This window comes from Carcharhinus amblyrhynchos, chromosome 34, assembly GCF_965287045.1.
Source record: "Carcharhinus amblyrhynchos chromosome 34, sCarAmb.v2.hapA, whole genome shotgun sequence".
Lineage (NCBI taxonomy): Eukaryota > Metazoa > Chordata > Chondrichthyes > Carcharhiniformes > Carcharhinidae > Carcharhinus > Carcharhinus amblyrhynchos.
The window spans coordinates 14,007,652-14,029,981 of NC_137357.1; the positions used below are offsets into that span (position 1 = coordinate 14,007,652).

Genomic DNA, 22,330 nt, shown 5'->3' on the forward strand with positions numbered 1-22,330 from the left:
GGTCAGTGTGGCTAGCCTGGGACTCTAGCTTGGCCCAGTATTGTCTTTTGGTATCTTTGATGGATCTCCTTAGATCGTATCTGGCTTTCTTGTGTAGGTCAGGGTCACCTGACTTGAATGTCTCAGACCTGGATTTCAGCAGGCAGTGGATATCCCTGTTCATCCATGGTTTCCGGTTGGGGAACGCACAGATCTGCTTTTTGGGCACACAGCCTTCTACACACTTACTCATCAAGTCAGTTACCGCAGTGACATACTCACTCAGGCTGGTCACAGAGTGTTTCAATACTGACCAGTCCACTGACTCCAATCAGCCCCGTCGGAGATCAGCCCTGATTCCTCAGACCAACACTGCATGACTTTCTTGTCTCCCGCCTGAGTTTTTGCTGGTGAGCTGGGAGCAGGAGCACAGCCTTGTGGTCTGATGTACCAAAGTGTGGACGGGTGATGTCGCGGCCAGCATGTTTGGTCCCGAACAAAGTCTGAGATCGTTTGAGTGAACTGCCACAACATCACAGAAAGAAACGCAGAGATGTCACCCTGCAGGGCATCAATCGACAAGCATTCCAGAGACAACAGGGAGAAGCTTTCTCCAACTTTCTCCAACGTTTTGTCCTTGTGTGCAACTCAGGAAAAAGATTTGTTTTACAAGCAATTTTATTGTTATTCTTTATTCTGTTTTTTCAGCTTCCTTTGATCCGTTCTGTCTTAATCACAGAAGGTCGATTTTCTCATCTTTTTCAACCTTGTGAGGGGCGATGTTTAAAGGAGATGTACGAGGCAGATCTTTTCCACCGAGGGAACTCGCTGCTGGGGGAGGTCATGGAACCGGATACAATAGTGAATTTTAAGGGGTATCCGGACAAATACATGAATCGGATGGGTAATAGAGGGATATGGTCCCCGGAAAGGTGGGGGGTTTTAGTTCAGTTGGGCAACATGGTCGGTGCAGGCTTGGAGGGCCAAAGGGCCTGTTCCTGTGCTGTAATTTTCTTTGTTCTTTTGCTTCAGTTGGAAACTCCAAAAACTCATTGTCAGTAAATTGCTTTAAATACTGAATTCCCACTGGAGATTTCCGTTATTAAAGCAAAACCAATCAGAGGAAGCTGGAAGAAACGGAATAAATAATAACAAGGAAATTGTCCATGAGTTAGATCTTTGATAACAATTGGATGAACCTGAGATGGTCTGGGATAATCGTGGGTCAGTCAATGTGTACATGAGCCTCAGGGTTAGGGTTAGGATGAGGGTTAGAGTTAGCGTGAGGGTTAGGGTTAGAATTCGGGTTGGGTTAGGGTTGGGGTTAAAGTGAAGGGTTAGCGTTAGGGTGAGAGTGAGGATGAGGGTAATTATGAGGTTTAGGGTTTGGTTCAGGGTTAAGATTAGAGTCAAAGATTGAATTAGAATTGTTTGATTCATCTGAAGTTGTTGAATTCGATGTTGGGACTGGAAACTGGAGGAATAGCATCTCATCTTCCAGCTCGGCACTTTCCAGCCTTCTGGTCTCAACATCAAATTCAACAACTCCAGATGACTGGCTCGACCCCACCTCCACCCCTTTCTTTTCATTCTATTTTGTTTAGTTTTTCACTCCCTTTTATCTCTTTATTGCCTTTCTTCATTTTTCTTTCCCCCCACTCTTACCCCCATTTTACTCCCTTCTCTTATCTTTTTCCCCCCCCCGCTTCCCCTTTTCTACGTTCTACCTCTGTCCCATTTCCTCTCCCCTCCACCCCACAACATCTCCATCTGTCACAGCTTCCAGCTTCTCTGCCGTTTGGCCATTCACACCCTTTATTCTCTCTGTGGGCTACCATTAGCAGCCTTTTCCCCTGGTTTCTGTGGCTATGACTCACCTTTCATTCCCTCCCAGTCTAAATATCTCCCACTTTCTCCGCCTTTTAGCTTTGGCAAAGATCATCGAAACATCAGCTCTTCTCTCTCCTGACAGATGCTGCCAGACCTGCTGAGGTTTTGGTTTCAGCACCCGCATTAATTTGCCTTTACCTTCTCAAGGGCAACTAGGGATGGGCAATAAATGCTGGCCAGCCAGCGATGCCCATGTCCCACAAATTACTGAAGAAAAGAGACGGGCGTGGCTGTAAAGCGCTTCGGGGCATCCTGAGTTTGTGAAAGGTGTTCCTCTTTGAGTGAAATATTGATGTGTAATTCCAGAATCTGCTCCCTGGGTGGCAGCACGGTGCAAATCATAAAAGAGTGGATCGAGGAACCAGGACCGAGTGCAGATCACAAGCGTCTGCTGCTCGGAACTGTTCGAAGGCTTCATCTATCCTTCCAGGTGCCTCGCAAGGTCAAGAGAAGATGCATCTTTGTCAAAGGGTGATTGACACTGAAACGCCAATCTCTTTGTGTGAAGAAGCAGTGAAGTCAACCTCGAGTGGTGTTCCTCAGGGACAGTCGATCATTAATTCTGAGCTGGCTCAGTAACTGAAGAAATGTGAATGAAGAAATAGAAATTGTCTCCCCGCCCCGCCAACTCCCCTCAGACTTAGGCTTCAGAGATAAATAAACCCCAGCACTGATCGTGGCCCCCGGGCATTTGGTGTTGGCTCCCTCTGATGGAGGAGGTGCCAAGGAGAGGAGCGGGAGTCAACCCCTGGGCTCCTTGGACCCGCTCTGTCACTCTCTGAGATCATGGCTGTTATTCGCCCTCAACCCCACTCCGCTGTCCCACCCCCACAACCCGAGGTCTCTTTGTGTCTAAAAACCTAAGTTCCGGATCTTCAACCACCTCAGCATCCGGAGCCGGCTGGAGTGCAGAATTCCGAGGATTCCCAATGCTGTGAATGAAGGAATCTATCCCCCCATCTCAGTCTAAAATGGCCGCTCCCTTTGACCATTTTAAATGTCGTCACTTCTCAGCTTATTGCACAGTGACATTTGCAGAGAGACAATGTGCATACGAAGATAGAACGTAGAACATTACAGCACAGTACAGGCCCTTCGGCCCTCAACGTTGCACCAACCTGTGAAACCAATCTAAAGCCCATCTTACCGACACTATTCCAATATCATCCATATGTTTATCCAATGACCATTTAAATGCCCTTAATGTTGGTGAGTCCACTACTGTTGCAGGCAGGGCATTCCACACCCTTACTACTCTCTGAGTAAAGAACCTACCTCTGACATCTGTCCTTTATCTGTCACCCCTCAATTTAAAGCTATGTCCCCTCATGCTAGCCATCTCCATCTGAGGAAAAAGGCTCTCACTGTCCACCCTATCTAATCCCCTGATCATCTTATATGCCTCAAAGTCACCTCTTAACCTTCTTCTTTCTAACAAAAACAGCCTCAAGTCCCTCAGCCTTTCCTCAGAAGACCTTCCCGCAATACCAGGCAACATCCTGGTAACAATACAGCTGACACGCTGGCACGGTGGTTAGCACTGATGCCTCACGGTGCCAAGGACCTGGATTCAATTCTGGCCTTGGGTCACTGTCCAGTGTGGAGATTGCATGTTCCCCCCGTGTCTGCGTGGGTTTCCTCCGGGTGCTCCGGTTTCCTCCCACAGTCCAAAATGTGCGAGTTAGACTGATTGGCCATGCTAAGTTGCCCCTTAGTGTCAGGGATGGGGGGGGTGGTGGGTGGGTGGTGGGCGGTGGGTGGGGGTGCCTGGGTGGGATCGTGGTCGGTGCAGACTCAAAGGGCCAAATGGCCTCCTTCTGTGCTGTTGGGATTCTCTGATTCTAACATGGATGGGCTGACACATTCACTCTGCATTTCCATTTCAACCTCTGCTGAATTCAGCAATCTCACTGAGGAGGCACCCAGTTGCCCAGTGAATGTCACCAGCAGGCACCTCGACCCGACTGCTAGAGCGCAGAAACAGGCCATTCGGCCCAAGTGATGCCCGTGCTGATCCTCCCCCTGCCCTACTTCACTTCCCCCCGGCCCCACCATCTCTTCCCGCCCCTTCCTCCCTCAGGTGTTTGTCCAGCTTCCCCCGGAGAAGCAAAACACTGCGGATGCTGGGAATGTGAAAGAGAAACTGAAAATGTTGGAAATACCGGGCAGGTCTGGCAGCGTGTGGAGAGAGAGAGAGAACAGAGTTGGTGTTGCAGGTTGAGAATGTGTCTTCCTGAGGCACAGGAAGAAGTCTCCCAACACCAGGTTAAAGTCCAACAGGTTTATTTGGCAGAGCTCGCTTTCGGTGTGTTCACTGCTCCTTCATTCGGTGAGTGGGAGTTCTATTCACAAACAGGGCATATAAAGGCACAAACTCAACTTATAGAAGAATGGTTGGAATGCGAGTCTTTAGAGGTCATCAAGTCTTAAAGGTACAGACAATGTGGGTGGAGAGAGGGTTAAGCACAGGTTAAAGAGATGTGTGTTGTCTCCAGACAGGACAGTTAGTGAGATTTTGCAAACCCAGGCAAGTCGTGGGAGTGACAGATAGTGTGACATGAGCCCAAGATCCCGGTTGAGGCCAAGACAGAGAGATGATCACCCCTGAACAAGGTAGTGGAAGAAGAGAAGTTCTGTGAAAGGGGTGGAGGGCAGGAGAGATGAAACAGAAGGTTTTGTGGTCATGTGTATCTGCAGTTCACCTCAGCCATTCCCTATGGTAGTGAGTCCCACATTCTCACCGCTCTCTGGGCATCACAGTGTATCGGTACATCACAATTTCAGTGCCTGGAGAGGGACGAGGTTTTAAGGTTTGAGTCAGAAGCCAGGGGCGGCTGAATGTGTGCGTACAGAGACTGCCTCCAGGGTGAGATAGACAGCTGACGTTTAAGAGCAGAGTGAAAACCACAGTTCCTGAGCTCTCTGACATCTGAGAAGCAATCGCGATCTGGCACAGGAGGATGTACCTTGCAGAATGGAAGAGGTCGTAAAGCAGGGTGTCCTCCAACTTCAGCTGCAGCAGAAATTTGGAAAGGTAAAAGAAGCTTTTTCTCAACCCTCGCTGGTATTTTCTGGGGTATCGGCGGCAGAGCTGGGGCTGCTGTTGGTGCTCCGGTGGAGTGGGGGGGGGTTGCTGTCTGGTGGTGGTTGGAGACTGGTTTTGTTTGGCGTTCTGAGGCAGTTGCTGAGAGCTACGTTGTCGAGTTTCTTCCTCCAGCACCCTGGAGGGCTGTGTGGAGTTCTTCTTGGATCTGTTCATCTAAATGAGGGACATTTGCATGATTCCATAAAGCAACAGAGCGGTAACAGAGAGAGAGAGAGAGAGAGAGAAAGTGGCCTTTCTCCTGTGCCTGTCACATTCTACAGCACTTCACACTCACTTCGGGACTTTCTAAAGTTGTATTTGAGAGGAAGTTAGCAGTGGATTCTCACGCAGCAAGGGGAAACAAAAGGCAATGTTCACTTCTCTACAGTCATGCTGACTGACAGGTCCAATGGGAATCCTCCCTGCCCTTCCTCACTATAATTCTGCGGGATCCAAAATGTCCAATCGAAACAGTAAATGAGGCTTTCGTTTTCTGTCTCCCATGAAAAAGTCTCTTCCGACAGTGCGGCACTCCCTCGGCACTGCCCCTCTGACAGTGCGGCACTCCCTCGGCACTGACCCTCTGACAGTGCGGCACTCCCTCAGTACTGACCCTCTGACAGTGCGGCACTCCCTCAGTACTGACCCTCTGACAGTGCGGCACTCCCTCAGTACTGACCCTCTGACAGTGCGGCGCTCCCTCGGCACTGCCCCTCTGACAGTGCGGCACTCCCTCAGTACTGACCCTCTGACAGTGCGGCACTCCCTCGGCACTGCCCCTCTGACAGTGCGGCACTCCCTCGGCACTGACCCTCTGACAGTGCGGCACTCCCTCAGTACTGACCCTCTGACAGTGCGGCGCTCCCTCGGCACTGCCCCTCTGACAGTGCGGCACTCCCTCAGTACTGACCCTCTGACAGTGCGGCACTCCCTCGGCACTGCCCCTCTGACAGTGCGGCACTCCCTCGGCACTGACCCTCTGACAGTGCGGCACTCCCTCAGTACTGACCCTCTGACAGTGCGGCACTCCCTCGGCACTGACCCTCTGACAGTGCGGCACTCCCTCGGCACTGACCCTCTGACAGTGCGGCACTCCCTCAGTACTGACCCTCTGACAGTGCGACACTCCCTCAGTACTGACCCTCTGACAGTGCGGCACTCCCTCAGCACCGACCCTCTGACAGTGCGGCACTCCCTCAGCACTGCCCCTCTGACAGTGCGGCACTCCCTCGGCACTGACCCTCTGACAGTGCGGCACTCCCTCAGTACTGACCCTCTGACAGTGCGGCACTCCCTCAGTACTGACCCTCTGACAGTGCGGTGCTCCCTCAGCACTGACCCTCTGACAGTGCGGCACTACCTCAGTACTGACCCTCTGACAGTGCGGCACTCCCTCAGTACTGACTCTCTGACAGTGCGGCACTCCCTCGGCACTGACCCTCTGACAGTGCGGCACTCCCTCAGCACTGACCTTCTGACAGTGCGGCACTCCCTCAGCACTGACCCTCTGACAGTGCGGCACTCCCTCAGTACTGACCCTCTGACAGTGCGGCACTCCCTCAGTACTGACCCTCTGACAGTGTGGCACTCCCTCAGCACTGACCCTCTGACAGTGCGGCACTCCCTCAGTACTGACTCTCTGACAGTGTGGCACTCCCCCAGTACTGACCCTCTGACAGTGCAGCACTCCCTCAGTACTGACCCTCTGACAGTGCGGCACTCCCTCAGTACTGACCCTCTGACAGTGCGGCACTCCCTCAGTACTGACCCTCTGACAGTGCGGCACTCCCTCAGTACTGACCTCTGAGAGTGCGGCACTCCCTCAGCACTGACCCTCTGACAGTGCGGTGCTCCCTCAGCACTGACCCTCTGACAGTGCGGCACTACCTCAGTACTGACCCTCTGACAGTGCGGCACTCCCTCAGTACTGACTCTCTGACAGTGCGGCACTCCCTCGGCACTGACCCTCTGACAGTGCGGCACTCCCTCAGCACTGACCTTCTGACAGTGCGGCACTCCCTCAGCACTGACCCTCTGACAGTGCGGCACTCCCTCAGTACTGACCCTCTGACAGTGCGGCACTCCCTCAGTACTGACCCTCTGACAGTGTGGCACTCCCTCAGCACTGACCCTCTGACAGTGCGGCACTCCCTCAGTACTGACTCTCTGACAGTGTGGCACTCCCCCAGTACTGACCCTCTGACAGTGCAGCACTCCCTCAGTACTGACCCTCTGACAGTGCGGCACTCCCTCAGTACTGACCCTCTGACAGTGCGGCACTCCCTCAGTACTGACCCTCTGACAGTGCGGCACTCCCTCAGTACTGACCTCTGAGAGTGTGGCACTCCCTCAGCACTGACCCTCTGACAGTGCGGCACTCCCTCGGCACTGACCCTCTGACAGTGCGGCACTCCCTCAGTACTGACCTCTGACAGTGCGGCACTCCCTCAGTACTGACCCTCTGACAGTGCGGCACTCCCTCAGTACTGACCTCTGAGAGTGTGGCACTCCCTCAGTACTGACCTCTGACAGTGCGGCACTCCCTCAGTACTGTCTCTCTGACAGTGCGGCACTCACTGAGCATTTCAATGGAAGGGCCAGCCTGCATTTGTGGGTTCAAGTGTCTGAAGTGAGGCTTGGACTCCAAAGGAGCGATTCCGCACCAGAATGATCACATTTATTCTGAGTCTGTGTGTAACTAGTTTCTCATAATTGTGAGCAGATACCTGAGCATTGTTGTGGGTAGCACAGTGTGTGAGCATGTGTGAAATTTAAAACTGTGACTGTTCTTAGGATCTTACTGCAATCGTTGTAAATTCTTCATGCAATCTTCCTCAATCTGTATAGTGGAGAACTGTAACCCAGGGAGCTTCTGTCAACTCCATACATTATTTATTCAGAAAGAATGTGGGGCCACCTAGAACTAGGGATCATGGTTTGAGGACAAGGGGTAAACCTGTGAGAACTGAGGTGAGGAGAAATTTCTTCACCCAGAGGGTGGTGAATGTGTGGAATTCACAAAACCTGGTGTGCTTTCAAGAAGAAATTAGATACAGATTGCGGGGCTCAGGGGATACAGGCGGAAGGGTGCCGGAGCAAGGTGACTCCTCACAAGCTGTGCCCAGCATACTTCCCAATTAAAACCTTTACTTATTAGTCACAAGTATAGGCGTTCACTCACACTACATTGAAATTCTTTTAGTCGCCACACTCTGGTGCCTGTTTGGGTCAATTCACCCTAACCGGCATGTCTTTCAGAATGTGGGAGGAAACCGGAGCACCCGGAGGAAACCCACGCAGACATGGGGAGAATGTGCAAACTCCACATGGACAGTGACCCAAGCCGGGAATCGAAACTGCGTCCCTGGCGCTGTGAGGCAGCGGTGCCAACCACTGTTAATTCTGGCTTTTACTCTTGTTCTAGGTTTCTGAAACTTCATTCCAACTCTTTTAAACTCTACGCCCTAGCTGTGACTGTAACACGACATTTTGCACCCTCTCCTTTCCTTCTCTATGGACAGTATGCTTTTTCTGCATAGCACGAAAGAAACAATACTTTTCACTGTACACCAATACATGTGACAATAACAAATCAAATCAAATCAAAAGGTGGGATCAAAGTATTGAATTCGATGATCAGCCATGATCATTGGTGACACAGTGGTTAGCACTGCTGCCTCACAGCTCCAGGGACCTGGGTTCAATTCCCAGTTTGGGTCACTGTCTGTGTGGGGTTTTGCACATTACCCCCATGTCTATGTGGATTTCCTCAGGGTGCTCCAAATTCCTCCCACAGTCTGAAAGACGTGCTGGTTGGGGTGTATTGGGCATGCTAAATTCTCCCTTAGTGTACCCGAACAGGCACCAGAGTGTGGTGACTGGGGGGGGGGGGTTTCACAGTGACTTCATTGCAGCGTTAATGTAAGCCTACTTGCGAGACGAATAAATAAATAAGTAAATAAACTGATCACAATGGTGGTGCAGCCTTGACGGGCTGAATGGCCTCTCCCTGCTTCTGGTGTCCATGTTTATGTGAGAGGGATTTGAGAAAACAGAATGCTTTTAAACCAGAGTGTGCAACACGGGCAGTGCCAAGCTCTTGCCAACCTCCTGGGGAGACCACACTGCCCTGGGTAGAAGAGACCCAGGGCAGTGAAGATTGTGTAATCAGCGGAGGACAATCTTGTGTGGGGCGAAAGCTCAGCTTCTGCCATGACCCAGCCAGCAGTCTGCCCAGACCGTCTGGTTAAACCTGCTCCCTGTCAGTCTGAACACTGTCTGAACTCGGCCTTCACAAGAACGGCCGTTATTCCCCCAGCGTAGTCTCTCGACAGCCAACCAGTGAGAATGATGTCGAAGAACAAAATTCCAGGGAAATTATCGACAGAAGAGAACATTACTGTGTAGTTATAATGCGGGATTTTAATTCCCTCAATGTAGACTGGGACAGTGGGATTGTATCGGGCAGAGAGGGGCAAAGGGCGACAGGGGCAATGTTGTATTCAGGGAAACTTTCAACAGCAGTGCGTGCCCAGTCCAACAAGATAGGATGCCCCATTGGACCTGGTCTTTGGAAATCAGGTGGGCCAAGTCGATCAAGTGTCAGTGGGGGAACATTAAGGAGACAGTGCGTTTAGGATGGTGACAGAAAAGGAAAATGGGCAATGCAGAGTAAAAGTAGTGAAGGGACTGAGAGACGACTTCAATGGGGCAAGGAAGGAGCTGGTTAGACTGGAAAACCGTCGGGGAAAGCTGTCGGTGTACAATGGACCGCTGTCAAAACAGACACGGCCAAGGTAAGCTCCCTTAAAGGGGAAAGGTCGGGCAAACAAAGCCAGAGCTGCTTGGATGAAAAAAGGAGATAGAAATTAAAATAAAGAAGAAAAGGGTGTGCTTCTAACCCATGTCAGGTTGGAAGTACAGCTGAGAAGGAGGAGGAATCCAGAAGGTTCAGAGGGGAGAGCGAAAAGCGTGTTAGAGAAATGAAGAGGGATTATGAGAGTGGCACGGTAGTTAGCAATGCTGCCTCACAGTACCAGGGTCCCAGGTTCGATTCCCGGCTTGGGTCACTGTCTGTGTGGAGTTTGCACGTTCTCCCCGTGTCTGCGTGGGTTTCCTCCGAGCACTCCGCTTTCCTCCCACACTCCAAAGATGTGCGGGTTAGGTTGATTGGCTGTGCTAAATTGACCCACAGTGTCAGGGCGATGAGCAGGTAAATGTGTGGGGCTATGGGATTGTGGCCAGTATAGACTTGATGGGCCAAATGGCCTTCTTCTGTACCATAGGGGTTCCATGACTCAATGAAAGACTGGCAGCCAACAGAAAGGAGATCCCCAAAGTCTTATATCGGCATGTCAACAGTAAAAGGCTGGTAAAAGGGCGAATCGGACCAACTAGGGATTTAAAAGGGAATTTACACAGAGATGCTGGGGATACGGCTGAGGGATTGAATATTTGCATCCATCGTTATCAAGGAGATAGATGCTACCCAGGCCAGGGTGACAGAGGAAGAAATTGTCACGAGAAAGGTTCAAAATTGATCAGGAGGACGTGCTGAATAGACAGTCGGCACGAGAGATTGTCGAGACACTGGAACTGGGTAAGATGTACAAAATGATATTGAAGGAAGTGAGAATGGAAATCACAGGGCTGCTGGATATAATCTTCCTGTCTTCCCCAGGCTCGGGGCAGGTGGGGGTGTGCCAGAAGACTGGAGAACTGAAAATGTTACGTCCTTGTTCAAAGAAGATTGTCAGGCAAGCCCCCGGAAATACAGTTTAACACCAGCACTGGGCAAGCTTCTCGAAACAATAGAGAGGGATAGAATTAGTCATCGCACGCAGAGATGTGGGTTGTTTGGGAAGAGCCAGCATGGATTTCCTAAGGGGAAATCACGTTTATCTAACTTGCTGGAGTTTTCTTTTGAGGATGTGTTCTTTCAAAAGACATTCGACACATTACCACACAACAGGCTTGTGACAAAAGTTCAAGCTCCTGCAATGAAAGAGACAGAAGCAACGTGAATGCAAAATTGGCTGACAAAAGATTATGAGGGGCATGGACAGAGTGGAGAGTCACAAGCTTTTTCCCAGGGTGGAAGAGTCAATTACTCGGGGGGCACAGGTTTAAGGTGCGAGGGGCAAGGTTTAAAGGAGATGTATGAGGCAGATATTTTACACAGAGGGTGGTGGGTACCTGGAACTCGCTGCCGGGGGAGGTAGTGGAAGCAGATACAATAGTGAGTTTTAAGGGGTGTCTGGACAAATACACGAATAGGATGGGAATAGAGGGATATGATCCCGGGAATGGTAGGGGGTTTCAGTTCAGATGGGCAGCATGGTCGGTGCAGGCTTGGAGGGCCGAAGGGCCTGTTCCTGTGCTGTCATTTTCTTTGTTCTGAATTGGAAACTCCCCAGGGGTCAGTGTTGGGACCTTTGCTTTCCCTGATATACATTAATCATCTTGATCTTGGTGTGCATGGGACAATTGCAATGTTTGCGGGTGGCACAAAACTTGGAAGGATTGTAAATTATGAGGAAGACAGTGCTGAACTTCAAAAGGGCACAGACATGATGGTGGAGTGGAGAGATAGGTGGCATGAGAAGTTCAATGTGGAGAAGTGTGAGGTGATGCACTTTGGTAGGACATAACAACTAGGAGCAGGAGTCGGCCATCTGGCCCCTCGAGCCTGCTCCGCCATTCAATAAGATCATGGCTGATCTTTTCATGGACTCAGCTCCACTTACCCGCCCGCTCACCATCACCCTTAATTCCTTTACTGTTCAAAAATTTACCTATCCTTGCCTTAAAAACATTCAATGAGGAAGCCTCAACTGCTTCACTGGGCAGGGAATTCCACAGATTCACAACCCTTTGTCTGAAGAAGTTTCTCCTCAACTCAGTCCTAAATCTGCTCCCCCTTATTTTGAGGCCACGCCCCCTTGTTTTAGTTTCACCTACCAGTGGAAACAACTTCTGTGCTTCTACCTTATCTATTCCCTTCATAATCTTATATGTTTCTATAAGATCTCCCCTCATTCTTCTGAATTCCAATGAGTATAGCCCCAGTCTACTCAGTCTGTCCTCATAAGCCAACCCTCTCAACTTCAGAATCAACCGAGTGAATCTAGGAGGGAGAACATGGGGAGACAATATAAAATGCAAATATAGATTCAAATCTTTCAAATTTCAGCTAAGTAACTGTCTTCTTCCAGGTGACAGGGACAGCACGGTATCACAGTGGTAAGCACTGCTGCCTCACAGTGCCAGGGATTGGGGTTCGATTCCTGTCCCTGGGTCACTGTCTGTGTGGAGTCCGCACAATCTCCGGGTGGTCCGGTTTCCTCAGACAGTCCGACAAATGTGCTGGTTCGAGTGCATTGGCTGTGCTAAATTTCCCTCAGTGTACACAAACAGGTGCCAGAGTGTGGTGATAGGGGATTTTCACAGGAACTTCATTGCAGTGCTGATGTGGAGTTGCCAGCATTAGATTGGGGTAGGCACAGGAAGTAGTCTCACAACATCAGGTTGTTCCACAGACGTGAGGACGGCCTCAACCGGGATCTTGGGTTCATGTCACACGATCTGTAACCCCCACGACTTGCCTGGGTTTGCAAAATCTCACCAATTGTCCTGTCTGGAGACAATACACATCTCTTTAACCTGTGCTTAACCCTTTCTCCACTCACATTGTCTGTACCTGTAAAGACTTGATTACCCGTAAAGACCGGCATCCCAACCATTATCTTTTCATTGAGTTTGTGTTTCCATATGCCCTGGTTATAAACTGAAATCTTCACTCACCTGATGAAGGGGCAGTGCTCCGAAAGCTCGTGCTACCAAATAAATCTGTTGGACTTTAACCTGGTGTTGTGAGATTATTCATTGCAGTGTTAAGCCTACATGTGACACTCATAAATAAACTCGAAAACTTTAAACAACTATCCAGATGTCATTTAGGGGACAGGCAGTTATTGGAAATATCAGCCTGATCCAGTTTTGTGGCATTCTGGGCTCTGAGTCAGGAGTTTGCCGATTTCGAACTCCACTCCAGCCCACACTGACAATCCAGTGGGGGAATGCTGCACTGTTGGAGATACGATGCTTACCATGAAGTGTTGAATGGCGAGCAGAGGCAATGGCAGAACCAAGGGGAGATCCAATGGTTCAGGTGCCTCTGCAGGATCCCATTGCTGTTTGTGGGGGCTTGCTGTGCACAAATTGTCTCCTGACTGACTGCAGCTCAGAAATATTTCATTCGTGGCAAAGTGTTTGGAGACACTCTGGCGTTGTGGAGGGTGTGATGGAAGTGGAAATTCTTCCTTTTGCTTGCAAGCAGCATTGCCAGAAAGAGAGTAACGACATTTTGTTTTATTGCCCTTTGTGCTGCTACAGGATAATTGTGTAAATAATCAATGCATTTTCTGAGTAATTCAGTGCGTGGAATATCTGGAGTGAAAGATGTTATTGAAACAGCTTTATTCTCATTCCAAAAACCCTGTTACCTGACAAACAATGCTAAATCGATGTGAACAAGATTTGAGAAACTATTGTTCATTGCTGGGCAGACGTACAAATTGCCAGGAGGCACAGAACTGAATGAATTCAATTTGGTTGTCAAATGACGTGGTGAGGGAAGCGATAGGATTGCAAGTGAACATCCCACAACTTTGCATCCTTGACAAAGCAACGAAAGCCTTGTGTCGTTCCGGGCTTTTTCACCTCTCTCCCAACCGTGTCAAAGCAGTTCACAAAGGGGAGGTTGGATGAGCACATGTTGGAGAGAGCAGGAATCGGCCACTTGGCCCCGCCAGCCTGTTACTCCCTTCACCGAGATCTCGGCTGATCTGATAGCAAGCTGAGCCCCACATTCCTGCCGGCGGCCCTTCCTCCAATCCTGTTATCCATCTTGCTCTGCCTTAAAAATATTTCAACACTCTGTCCCCGCCCCCCGCCCATCACCTTTTGAGGAAAATAGTTCCAAAGTTTCCTGACCCTCTGAAAGAATAAAATCCTCTTCATCTCTGTCCGAAAATACAGGAAGAAGTCTCACAACACCAGGTTAAAGTCCGACAGGTAGCACGAGCTTTCGGAGCGCTGCCCCTTCATCAGGCGAAATGGGTGACCTTTGTTTTTTCAATGGTTGCCCCCCCAGTTCTCGATTCTCCCCTGCAAGATAACATCCTCTCCACATCATCCTGTCAATACTCCTCAGGATCTTGTGTGTTTCAATCTCAAAACTGCAGCAGATACAAGCTCAGCCTGTCCAACCTTACCCCAGAAGAGAACCCAACACTCCAGCTATCAGTCTGGTCAACCTTCTGTGAACTGGCATCTCCATCTTCTGTATAAGAAGGAGACCAGTACTGTCCCCAATACTCGAGATGTGGTCTCACTGATAGGCTGTTTAACTGAACCATGATCTTCCTACATTCCAATGAACGATAACATCATTAACTTCTCTAATATGCTGATCAGGTGGAGTGATGTGAGGTAGCTGAGAATCATCGAATCCTGACAGTGCAGAAGGAGGCCATTCGGCCCAACAAGTCTGCACTCTACCTGCCTTGTGACGCCACGCATTGATCGCGGCCAATCCATCTGATTGGGATATGTTTATGGACCGTTCATCGAATCCCGACAGTGCAGAAGGAGGCCATTCGGCCCATCGAGCCTGCACTGACCACAATCCTACCCAGGCCCTATCTCTGTAACCCCACATATTTATCCTCGCAAGTCCCCCTGACACTAAGGGGCAATTTAACACGGCCAATCCACCTAACCTGCACATCTTTAGAGTGCGGGAGGATACCCACGCAGACACGGGGACAAAACAGGAGGAAGGAACAGTTGGGTAAAATAGTGTCTGTGTTCAAGGCCATGCTTCATTTGATGAGCATCCTGAACAGATCCATTGGGTGTATTGGTCACAAAGGCAAACCAAGCTGCTGTAATACAGACACAGCAGTGTGACATAAATACCCACCTCAAACACACAGTGACACTCTGCAGTTATATCATTCCTTGAAGGCTATGAAATATCCCAAGGTTGTAACAGGATACCAAGCCAAAGAAAGAGGTTTTAGGGCGGGAGAGAAAAAGTTTGAGAAGAGAGGTGGGTTTTGAAGGAGAATCCTAAAAGGAAAGAGCGAGGCGGAGAGGTCTGGGGAGGGACTTCCAGGAATTCGGACCCAGGCAGCTGAAGGCATGCCCACCAATGGCGACAGAATGATTCAAATCAGGGGTGTTCAAGAGGCCAGGATTGGAAGACAAGAGGAGGTGATCCAGGGAGGGAGGGGAGATTGAAACAAGGCTGAGAATTTTCACTCAGAGTCAGAGATCCAGTGGAGATGGTTCAGCTGGTTAATAACTCTGCTGGTGGGCTCCTGACCCAAAAGTCCTGTCCCAGTGTCTGTGCAGCAGAACAGAAGCGGGAATAAATGGGTTTTTTAAACCAGGTCTTTCCTTCTACTGCGAGCAAGCGTCAGATAATTATTAATGACTGTTGGTGTGTTAATAAGACAAGAAGTGAAATATGACCACCAGCGTTTTCCATCGCAGAGGGGAGCTTTGCTCAGCCTTGGTTCAACTGAGTCCGAACGGTTCTGGGTTCAAACCCCAGGCCGGCCAGAGACCTGTATACAAAGCTAACCCTTTGGGGAGTGAGTGTTCCACTGACAGTGGAGTGTTTGTGAATGTGAACTGTGTTACCCTGGCGCCCCTCACTTCACCAGAACCACCCAGAATCCGATCGGTTGGTTCAGTGCTGTTTGTCGGACTGCCCCAGGCACCTGCCCCAATACTGTGACAGCACTTGGAAATACCGGTCTTGTCCGTATCTCTGATCTGTGTGAGAGATCTGGAAGCTAGTAAGATAAGAAACACGGCCAAATGTGTGAGAAACCTCATTGCAGGGAGACTTTGAGAGGTTTAACAAGGCAGTGTTGGAGAAAAGTTAATGTGGGAAAAGTACCACATTTTGGGAGGAAGGCTGAGGACTTGAATTTGCACTCAGTGGGAAAGTGAAGCTTGAAAATCTACTCTGCCTAGTCTGGGCTCACTCACAGTGAACAGGGACACGAGACTGCAGAATCATCCCCGCCCACTGACTGAGACAGTTCAAACACATGTCAACTGCAGGACCACATCTCAGGAGCACATTTACAAAGCAAATCAGCCAGGCCCATGCTACAGGAAGCAAAGGACAATTGTACCCTTTGAACCTTGCTGAAGTGATGAACTGAAGGAAGTCAGACCAGTACAAGCCAGTCAGAGCTCAGCAGGTGCCACACTCTTGCCTCTCATAGAAATCATAGAAACCCCACAGTACAGAAAGAGGCCCTTCGGCCCATCGAGTCTGCACTGACCACAATCCCACCCAGGGCCCGACCCCCAATCTGTACAGATTTTACCCACTAACCTACGCATCTGCGGTCAACTTAAGCACGGCCAATCAACCTAACCCACACATCTTTGGACTGTGGGAGGAAACCGGAGCACCCGGAGGAAACCCACGCAGACACGGGGAGAGTGTGCAAACTCCACACAGACAGTGACCCGAGCCGGGAATCGAACCCAGGTCCCCGGAGCTGTGAAGCAGCAGTGCTCACCGCTGTGGCATCGTGCTGCCCCAATGTACCGCTCTGTGTTAGGAAGGTCGCAGCTTCACATAAAGCAAAATACTGCGGACGCTGGAATCTGAAACGGAAACAGAAAAATGTTGGAAAATCTCAGCAGGGTCTGACAGCAGTCTGTGGAGAGAGAACAGGGCCAGCGCTTCAAGTCTGGGTGTTCCTTCATCAGCTTCACACTGAGCAGGTCATTCGGACCGACACTCCCACTGCAGTGCTAAGGGAGTGCGTCTCTGTTGGAAGTGCCATGCTTCTGGGCATCTCAAACTCTTCGGCTGTCACTGTGAAACGAAACCACTGTCAGAATTTCTGCACAGCAAGCTGCCACAGACAGCAACGAGGTGGAATCAGGGAATGATACAGCACAGAAGGAGTCCGTTCGGCCCATCTATCCTGCGTCAGCCCTTTGAAAGCACTTTTACATTAATCCCACTTTTCCCAAGTACTTTTCCAGTCTGCTTTAGAAAGTTAGGACGAAATCTGATGATAACATTGCGCCAGGTAAAAGAAATTTGTTTCTTTTGCCAATGAACTCAATCCTCCAGTTCTCAACCCTTCTGCCAGTGGAAATGGTTTCTCCTGACTGATTCTATCAACAATATTCAGGATCTCAAACCCCTCCTTCAAATCTCGTTTTAATCTCTGAGGGGGAGAAGCTTCTCCCAGTTTCTCCGTGTTAACGGAAGTCACTCACTCCCAGAATCATTCCCGTAAACCCTCTCCTTTGCATCCTTCCCAAAGTTTGGGGCTGGAGAATTCACCTGCCAGAGAATTGGATCCAATGGCCCATCTGTCCCAACCAACCCCCACCGTGGGATTCTCTGGTCCCGCTGACCTGCAGTGCGTTCCTCTGGTGGTAGGGGGCGCAAATAATGGGTAAATCCATTGACAGTGGCAGGACCAGATGAACCCATCGCTTGGCCAAGGGCGGGTCACCCCTGCAGGACACAGGGTGGGCGTTGGAGGGGGGGAAGAGGAGAAGGGCAGGGTGTGGAGCACAGAAAAACCCCACCCCAAACCTCCAGCGAAGGACCAGAACCAGGATTTTATAGAAGTTTAGCACAACTTCCTGATTGCAGTGCTGGAGAGAGCTAAAAATCCCACAAAGTACTTTCAGCAATCTTGTCATTTTGTACTGCCACCTTCACTGCTCTGTCCACATACACCAGCTCTGCCTCTACTCCTCCGAAAAATTATTCAGATTCTTCATTTTTCTGACCTTATCTTCACTTCTCCACATGGACAAGTTGGTCCCAGATGGATAATTTGGGCTGAAGGACATGTTTCCATACTGGAAACCTCTCCGACTCGATGACATGTCCAGGATGACGTTACACCATTCTGCCCCCTACCCCGTGTCTGTCCCTTTTGCAGTCTACTGATGTCCACCTAGACCTGATTTTTCTCCTCCTCAGAGCTCAACCTCTGCAAAATCAATGTCGTTCGGCTGGACATTGTGTCTCGATGGCTGGAAACCATCTTCTCCCGCCTGCCCTTGGCACGTCCTATTTCCCCACACTCAAAGGGTCGGTACTCCAAGAGATGACCAACAAAACACCTCAAAGACATTCTTCTCCCTGAAGAGTGGCAGCTTTGAAATGAATGATTGGGAGGAGCTTGCTGCGAATCATTCTTCTTCTTATTTATCCAAAGGATGTTGGTGTCACTGGCTAGGCCAGGATTTATTACCCATCCTAAATTGCCCCTTGAGCCGCTGCTGTCCATGTCATGTAGGTACACCCACAGTGCTGTTAGGGAGAGAGTTCCAGCAATTTGACCCAACAACAGTGAAGGGAAGACGATATATATCCAAATCAGGATAGTGAGTGACTTGGAGGGAAATTTGCAAAGTGGTGTATCCACTGCCCTTGTCCTTCGAGATGGTAATGATTGCAGGTTTGCACACTGCTCTCTTGGAGGCTTGGTGGATTGCTGCAATGGTATACACGGCTACCAATGAACAGCAGATGGACTTTAATTCAGATAAATGTGAGCTGATGCATTTTAATGGATTGAACCAGGGCAGGACTTACTCAGTTAATCAGAGGGCACTGGGGAGAGTTACAGAGCAAAGAGACCGAGGGGTACATGTTCATAGCTCCTTGAAAGTGGAGTCACAGGTGGTCAGAGTGGTGAAGAAGGCATTCAGCATGCTTGGTTTCATTGGTCAGAAACATTGAATACAGGAGTTGGGACGTCTTGTTGGAGTTGTACAAGACATTGGTAAGGCCACACTTGGAATACTGTAGTGTTCTGGTCATCCTATTATCGAAAGGATACTATTAAACTAGAAAGAGTGCAGAAGAGATCGACTAGGATGCTACCAGGACTTGAGTTATCAGGAGAGGCTGATAGACTGGGATTTTTTTTCCCTGGAGTGTAGAAAGCTGAGGGGGTGACCTTCTAGAGGTCTACAAAATAATGAGGGACACAGATCAGCTCAATAGTCAATATCTTTTCCCAAAGATAGGGGAGTCTAAATGTTTAAGCTGAGAGCGGAGAGATACAAAAGTGTCTCGCAGGGCAATTTTTTCACACAGAGGGTAGTGAGTGTTTGGAACAAGCTGCCAGAGGTAGTAGTAGAGGCAGGTACAATTTTATCTTTTAAAAAGCATTTAGGCAGTTACATGGGTAAGATGGATATGGGGCAAGGGGCAATAGGGACTAGCTAAATAGTAAGAACTGGACAGCATGGATAAGTTGGGCCAAAAGGCATGTTTCCATGCTGTAAACCTTTATGACTCGAATATTCATTGATGGTGGAAGGAGTTTGGTTTTAGCATATCTTCAAACCCACACTGCTTTACCTTTCTGGGGAATAGTGGGGGGATTTGGTGGAAGGATTCCCGAGCTGATTATCAGCACACTGACCTACAAGTTCTGGTGTTGAGCTTCTGGTCCGGAGTTTAGGGTGCTACCCACTGTTCCAAAAGACCACAAAATGCCTTGCAGCAATTCACCAAAGATCCTTAGACAGCACCTTCCAAACCCCCAATCACTTCCATGGAGAAGGACAAGCGCAGCAGATACATGGGGAATGCCACCAGCTGTAAGTTCCCCTCCAAGCCACTCACCATCCTGACTTGGAAATATATCACCGTTCCTTCGCAGTCACAGGGTCAAAATCCTGGAATTCCCTCCCATTGTGGGTCAACCCACGGAACATGGACTGCAGCGATTCGAGAAGACAGCTCACCGTCACCTTCTCAAGGGGCAACTAGGGATGGGCAATAAATGCTGGCGTGTGACGGATAAAAAAAGTTCTCTTTTCCCTTGTTTATCAGTTTCTCAGTCATCCTTCATCTGATTCGAAGTTGTTCCCAATCTGACCCGACCACATTTTCTCAGAACCCGATGAGATACTTCCTTTCCTCTTTGACTGGTTTCACTTGCCATGTTTGATTCATCTTTTCTACTTTGCTCTGTCTGTCTGGTTTTGCTCCTTCTAGACTTTTCTGTCACGCTTTGGGACAACTGAGTAATTCGCTCAGCCATTTCACAGAGAAAAAGGAAGGGGGAAATCACTTTGGCAGGGTTGTACTATCGGCCCCCAAATAGTCGGCGGGAAATTGAGGAGCAAACGTGTAAGGAGATTACTGATAGCTCCAAGAAAAAAAGGGTGGGAACAGTCGGAGATTTTAACTTTCCCAACATTGCCTGGGACAGCCATAGCATTAGAGGGTTGGATGGAGAGAAATTTGTTGAGTCTATTCAGGAGTAATTTCTCATTCACTATGTGGATGACCCGACTAGAGAGGGGCAAAACTTGATTTCCTCTTGGGAAATGAAGAAGGGCAGGTGAAAGAAGTGTGAGTGAGGGATCACTTTGGGACCAGTGACCATAATTCTATTAGTTTTAAGATAGCTATGGAGAATGATAGGTCTGTCCCAAAAGTTACAATTCTAAATTGGGGCAAGGCCAATTTTGATGGGATCAGACAGGAATTTTCAAACATTAATTGGGGGAGTCTGTGAGAAGCAAAGGGATGTCTGGTAAGTGGCATGCTTTTAAAAGTGTTTTAATTAGGGTTCACGATTAGTACATTCCTCTGAGAGTGAAGGGCAAGGCTGGGAGAAGTTGAGAACCCTGGATGACTTGGGATATTGAGGCCCTGGTCAAGAAGAAGAAAGAGGCACGTGACATGCAGAGGCAGCTGGGATCAAGTGAATCACTTGAAGAGTATAGGGGGCGTAGGAGTGGAGTTAAGAGAGAAATCAGGAGGGCAAAAAGGGGACGTGAGATTGCTTTGGCAGATGAGGCAAAGGAGAATCCAAAGAGCTTCTACAAATACATAAAGGACAAAAGAGTAACGAGGGAGAGAGTAGACCTCCTAAGGATCAACAAGGTCATAGATGTGCAGATCCACAAGAGAGGGATAGATCCGAAATGAATATTTCTCATCAGTATTTCCTGTTGAGAAACGCATGGATGTTAGGGAACATGGGGAAATAAATAGTGATGTTTTGAGGAGTGTAAGTATGACAGAGAAGGAGGTGCTGGAAGTCTTAAAGTGCATCAAGGTAGATAAATCCCCGGGACCTGTGGGAGACGAGGGAGGAAATTGCAGATCCCCAAGCCGAGATATTTGAATCATGGATAGTCACGGGTGAGGTGCCTGAAGATTGGAGAGTGGGAAATGTTGTGCCTTTGTTTAAAGAGGGCTGCAGGGAAAAGCCTGGGAACTACAGGCCAGTGAGCCTCACATCTGTGGTGGGTAAATTGTTGGGAGGTATTTTGAGAGACAGGATCTACAGGCATTTAGAGACACATGTATTGATTAGGGACAGTCAGCATGTCTTTGTGAGTGGAAAATCATGTCTCACAAATTTGATTGAGTCTTTTGAAGGGGTAACCAAGAAGGTAGGTGAGGGCAGTGCAGTTGATGTTGTCTACATGGATTTTAGCAAGGCCTCTGACAAGGTCCCACATGGTAGGTTGTTGCATAAAGTTAAATCTCACGGGAGCCAGGGTGTGGTAGCTCAGTGGATACAAAATTGGCTTCTTGACAGAAACCAGAGGGCGATTGTAGAGAATTGTGTTTTAAACTGGAGGCCTGTGATCTTCAGGGATCAGCGCTGTTATTTGTCATTTATATCAATGGTTTGGATGAGAATATAGAAGGAATGGTTAGTAAGTTTGCAGTGACACTAAGATTGGTGGCATAATGGACAGTGAAGAAAGTTATCTCCAATTGCAACAGGATCTTGATTAATTGGGCCAGTGGGCTCAGTGGTCTAAATTAAACTCCACCTGGATGGAGTTTCATTTAGATAAATACAAGGTGATGCATTTTGATAGATTGAACCAGGGCAGGACTTACTCGGTTAATGGTAGGGTGTTGGGGAGAGTTACAGAACAAAGAGATTGAGAGGTACATGTTCATAGTTCCTTGAAAGTGGATTCACAGGTGGACAGAGTGGTGAAGAAGGCATTCAGCATGCTTGGTTTCATTGGTCAGAACATCAAATACAGGAGTTGAGACGTCTTGTTGAAGTTGTACAAGGCATTGGTAAGGCCACACTTGGAATACTGTGTGCAATTCTGGTCACACTATTATAGAAAGGATATTATTAAACTAGAAAGAGTGCAGAAAAGATCTTTACTAGGATGCTACTGGGACTTGATGGTTTGAGTTATAAGGGGAGGCTGGATAGACTGGGACTTTTTTCTCTGGAGCATAGGAGGCTGAGGGGTGACCTTATAGAGGTCTATAAAATAATGAGGGACACAGATCAGCTAGATAGT

General features: G+C 49.0%; 1 protein-coding gene across 1 annotated transcript in view; it reads left to right on the plus strand.

Moving 5' to 3' along the window:
- The first annotated feature begins 4,812 nt into the window (after nucleotides 1–4,812).
- LOC145361339 (docking protein 2-like) overlaps nucleotides 4,813–22,330 on the plus strand; it is a 77,118-nt gene continuing 59,600 nt past the window's right edge. The window contains exon 1 of the mRNA XM_080217007.1: nucleotides 4,813–4,903. Coding sequence (XP_080073133.1) covers nucleotides 4,844–4,903 — 60 coding nt within the window. The 5' untranslated portion in view covers nucleotides 4,813–4,843. The remainder of the gene's footprint in view (nucleotides 4,904–22,330) is intronic.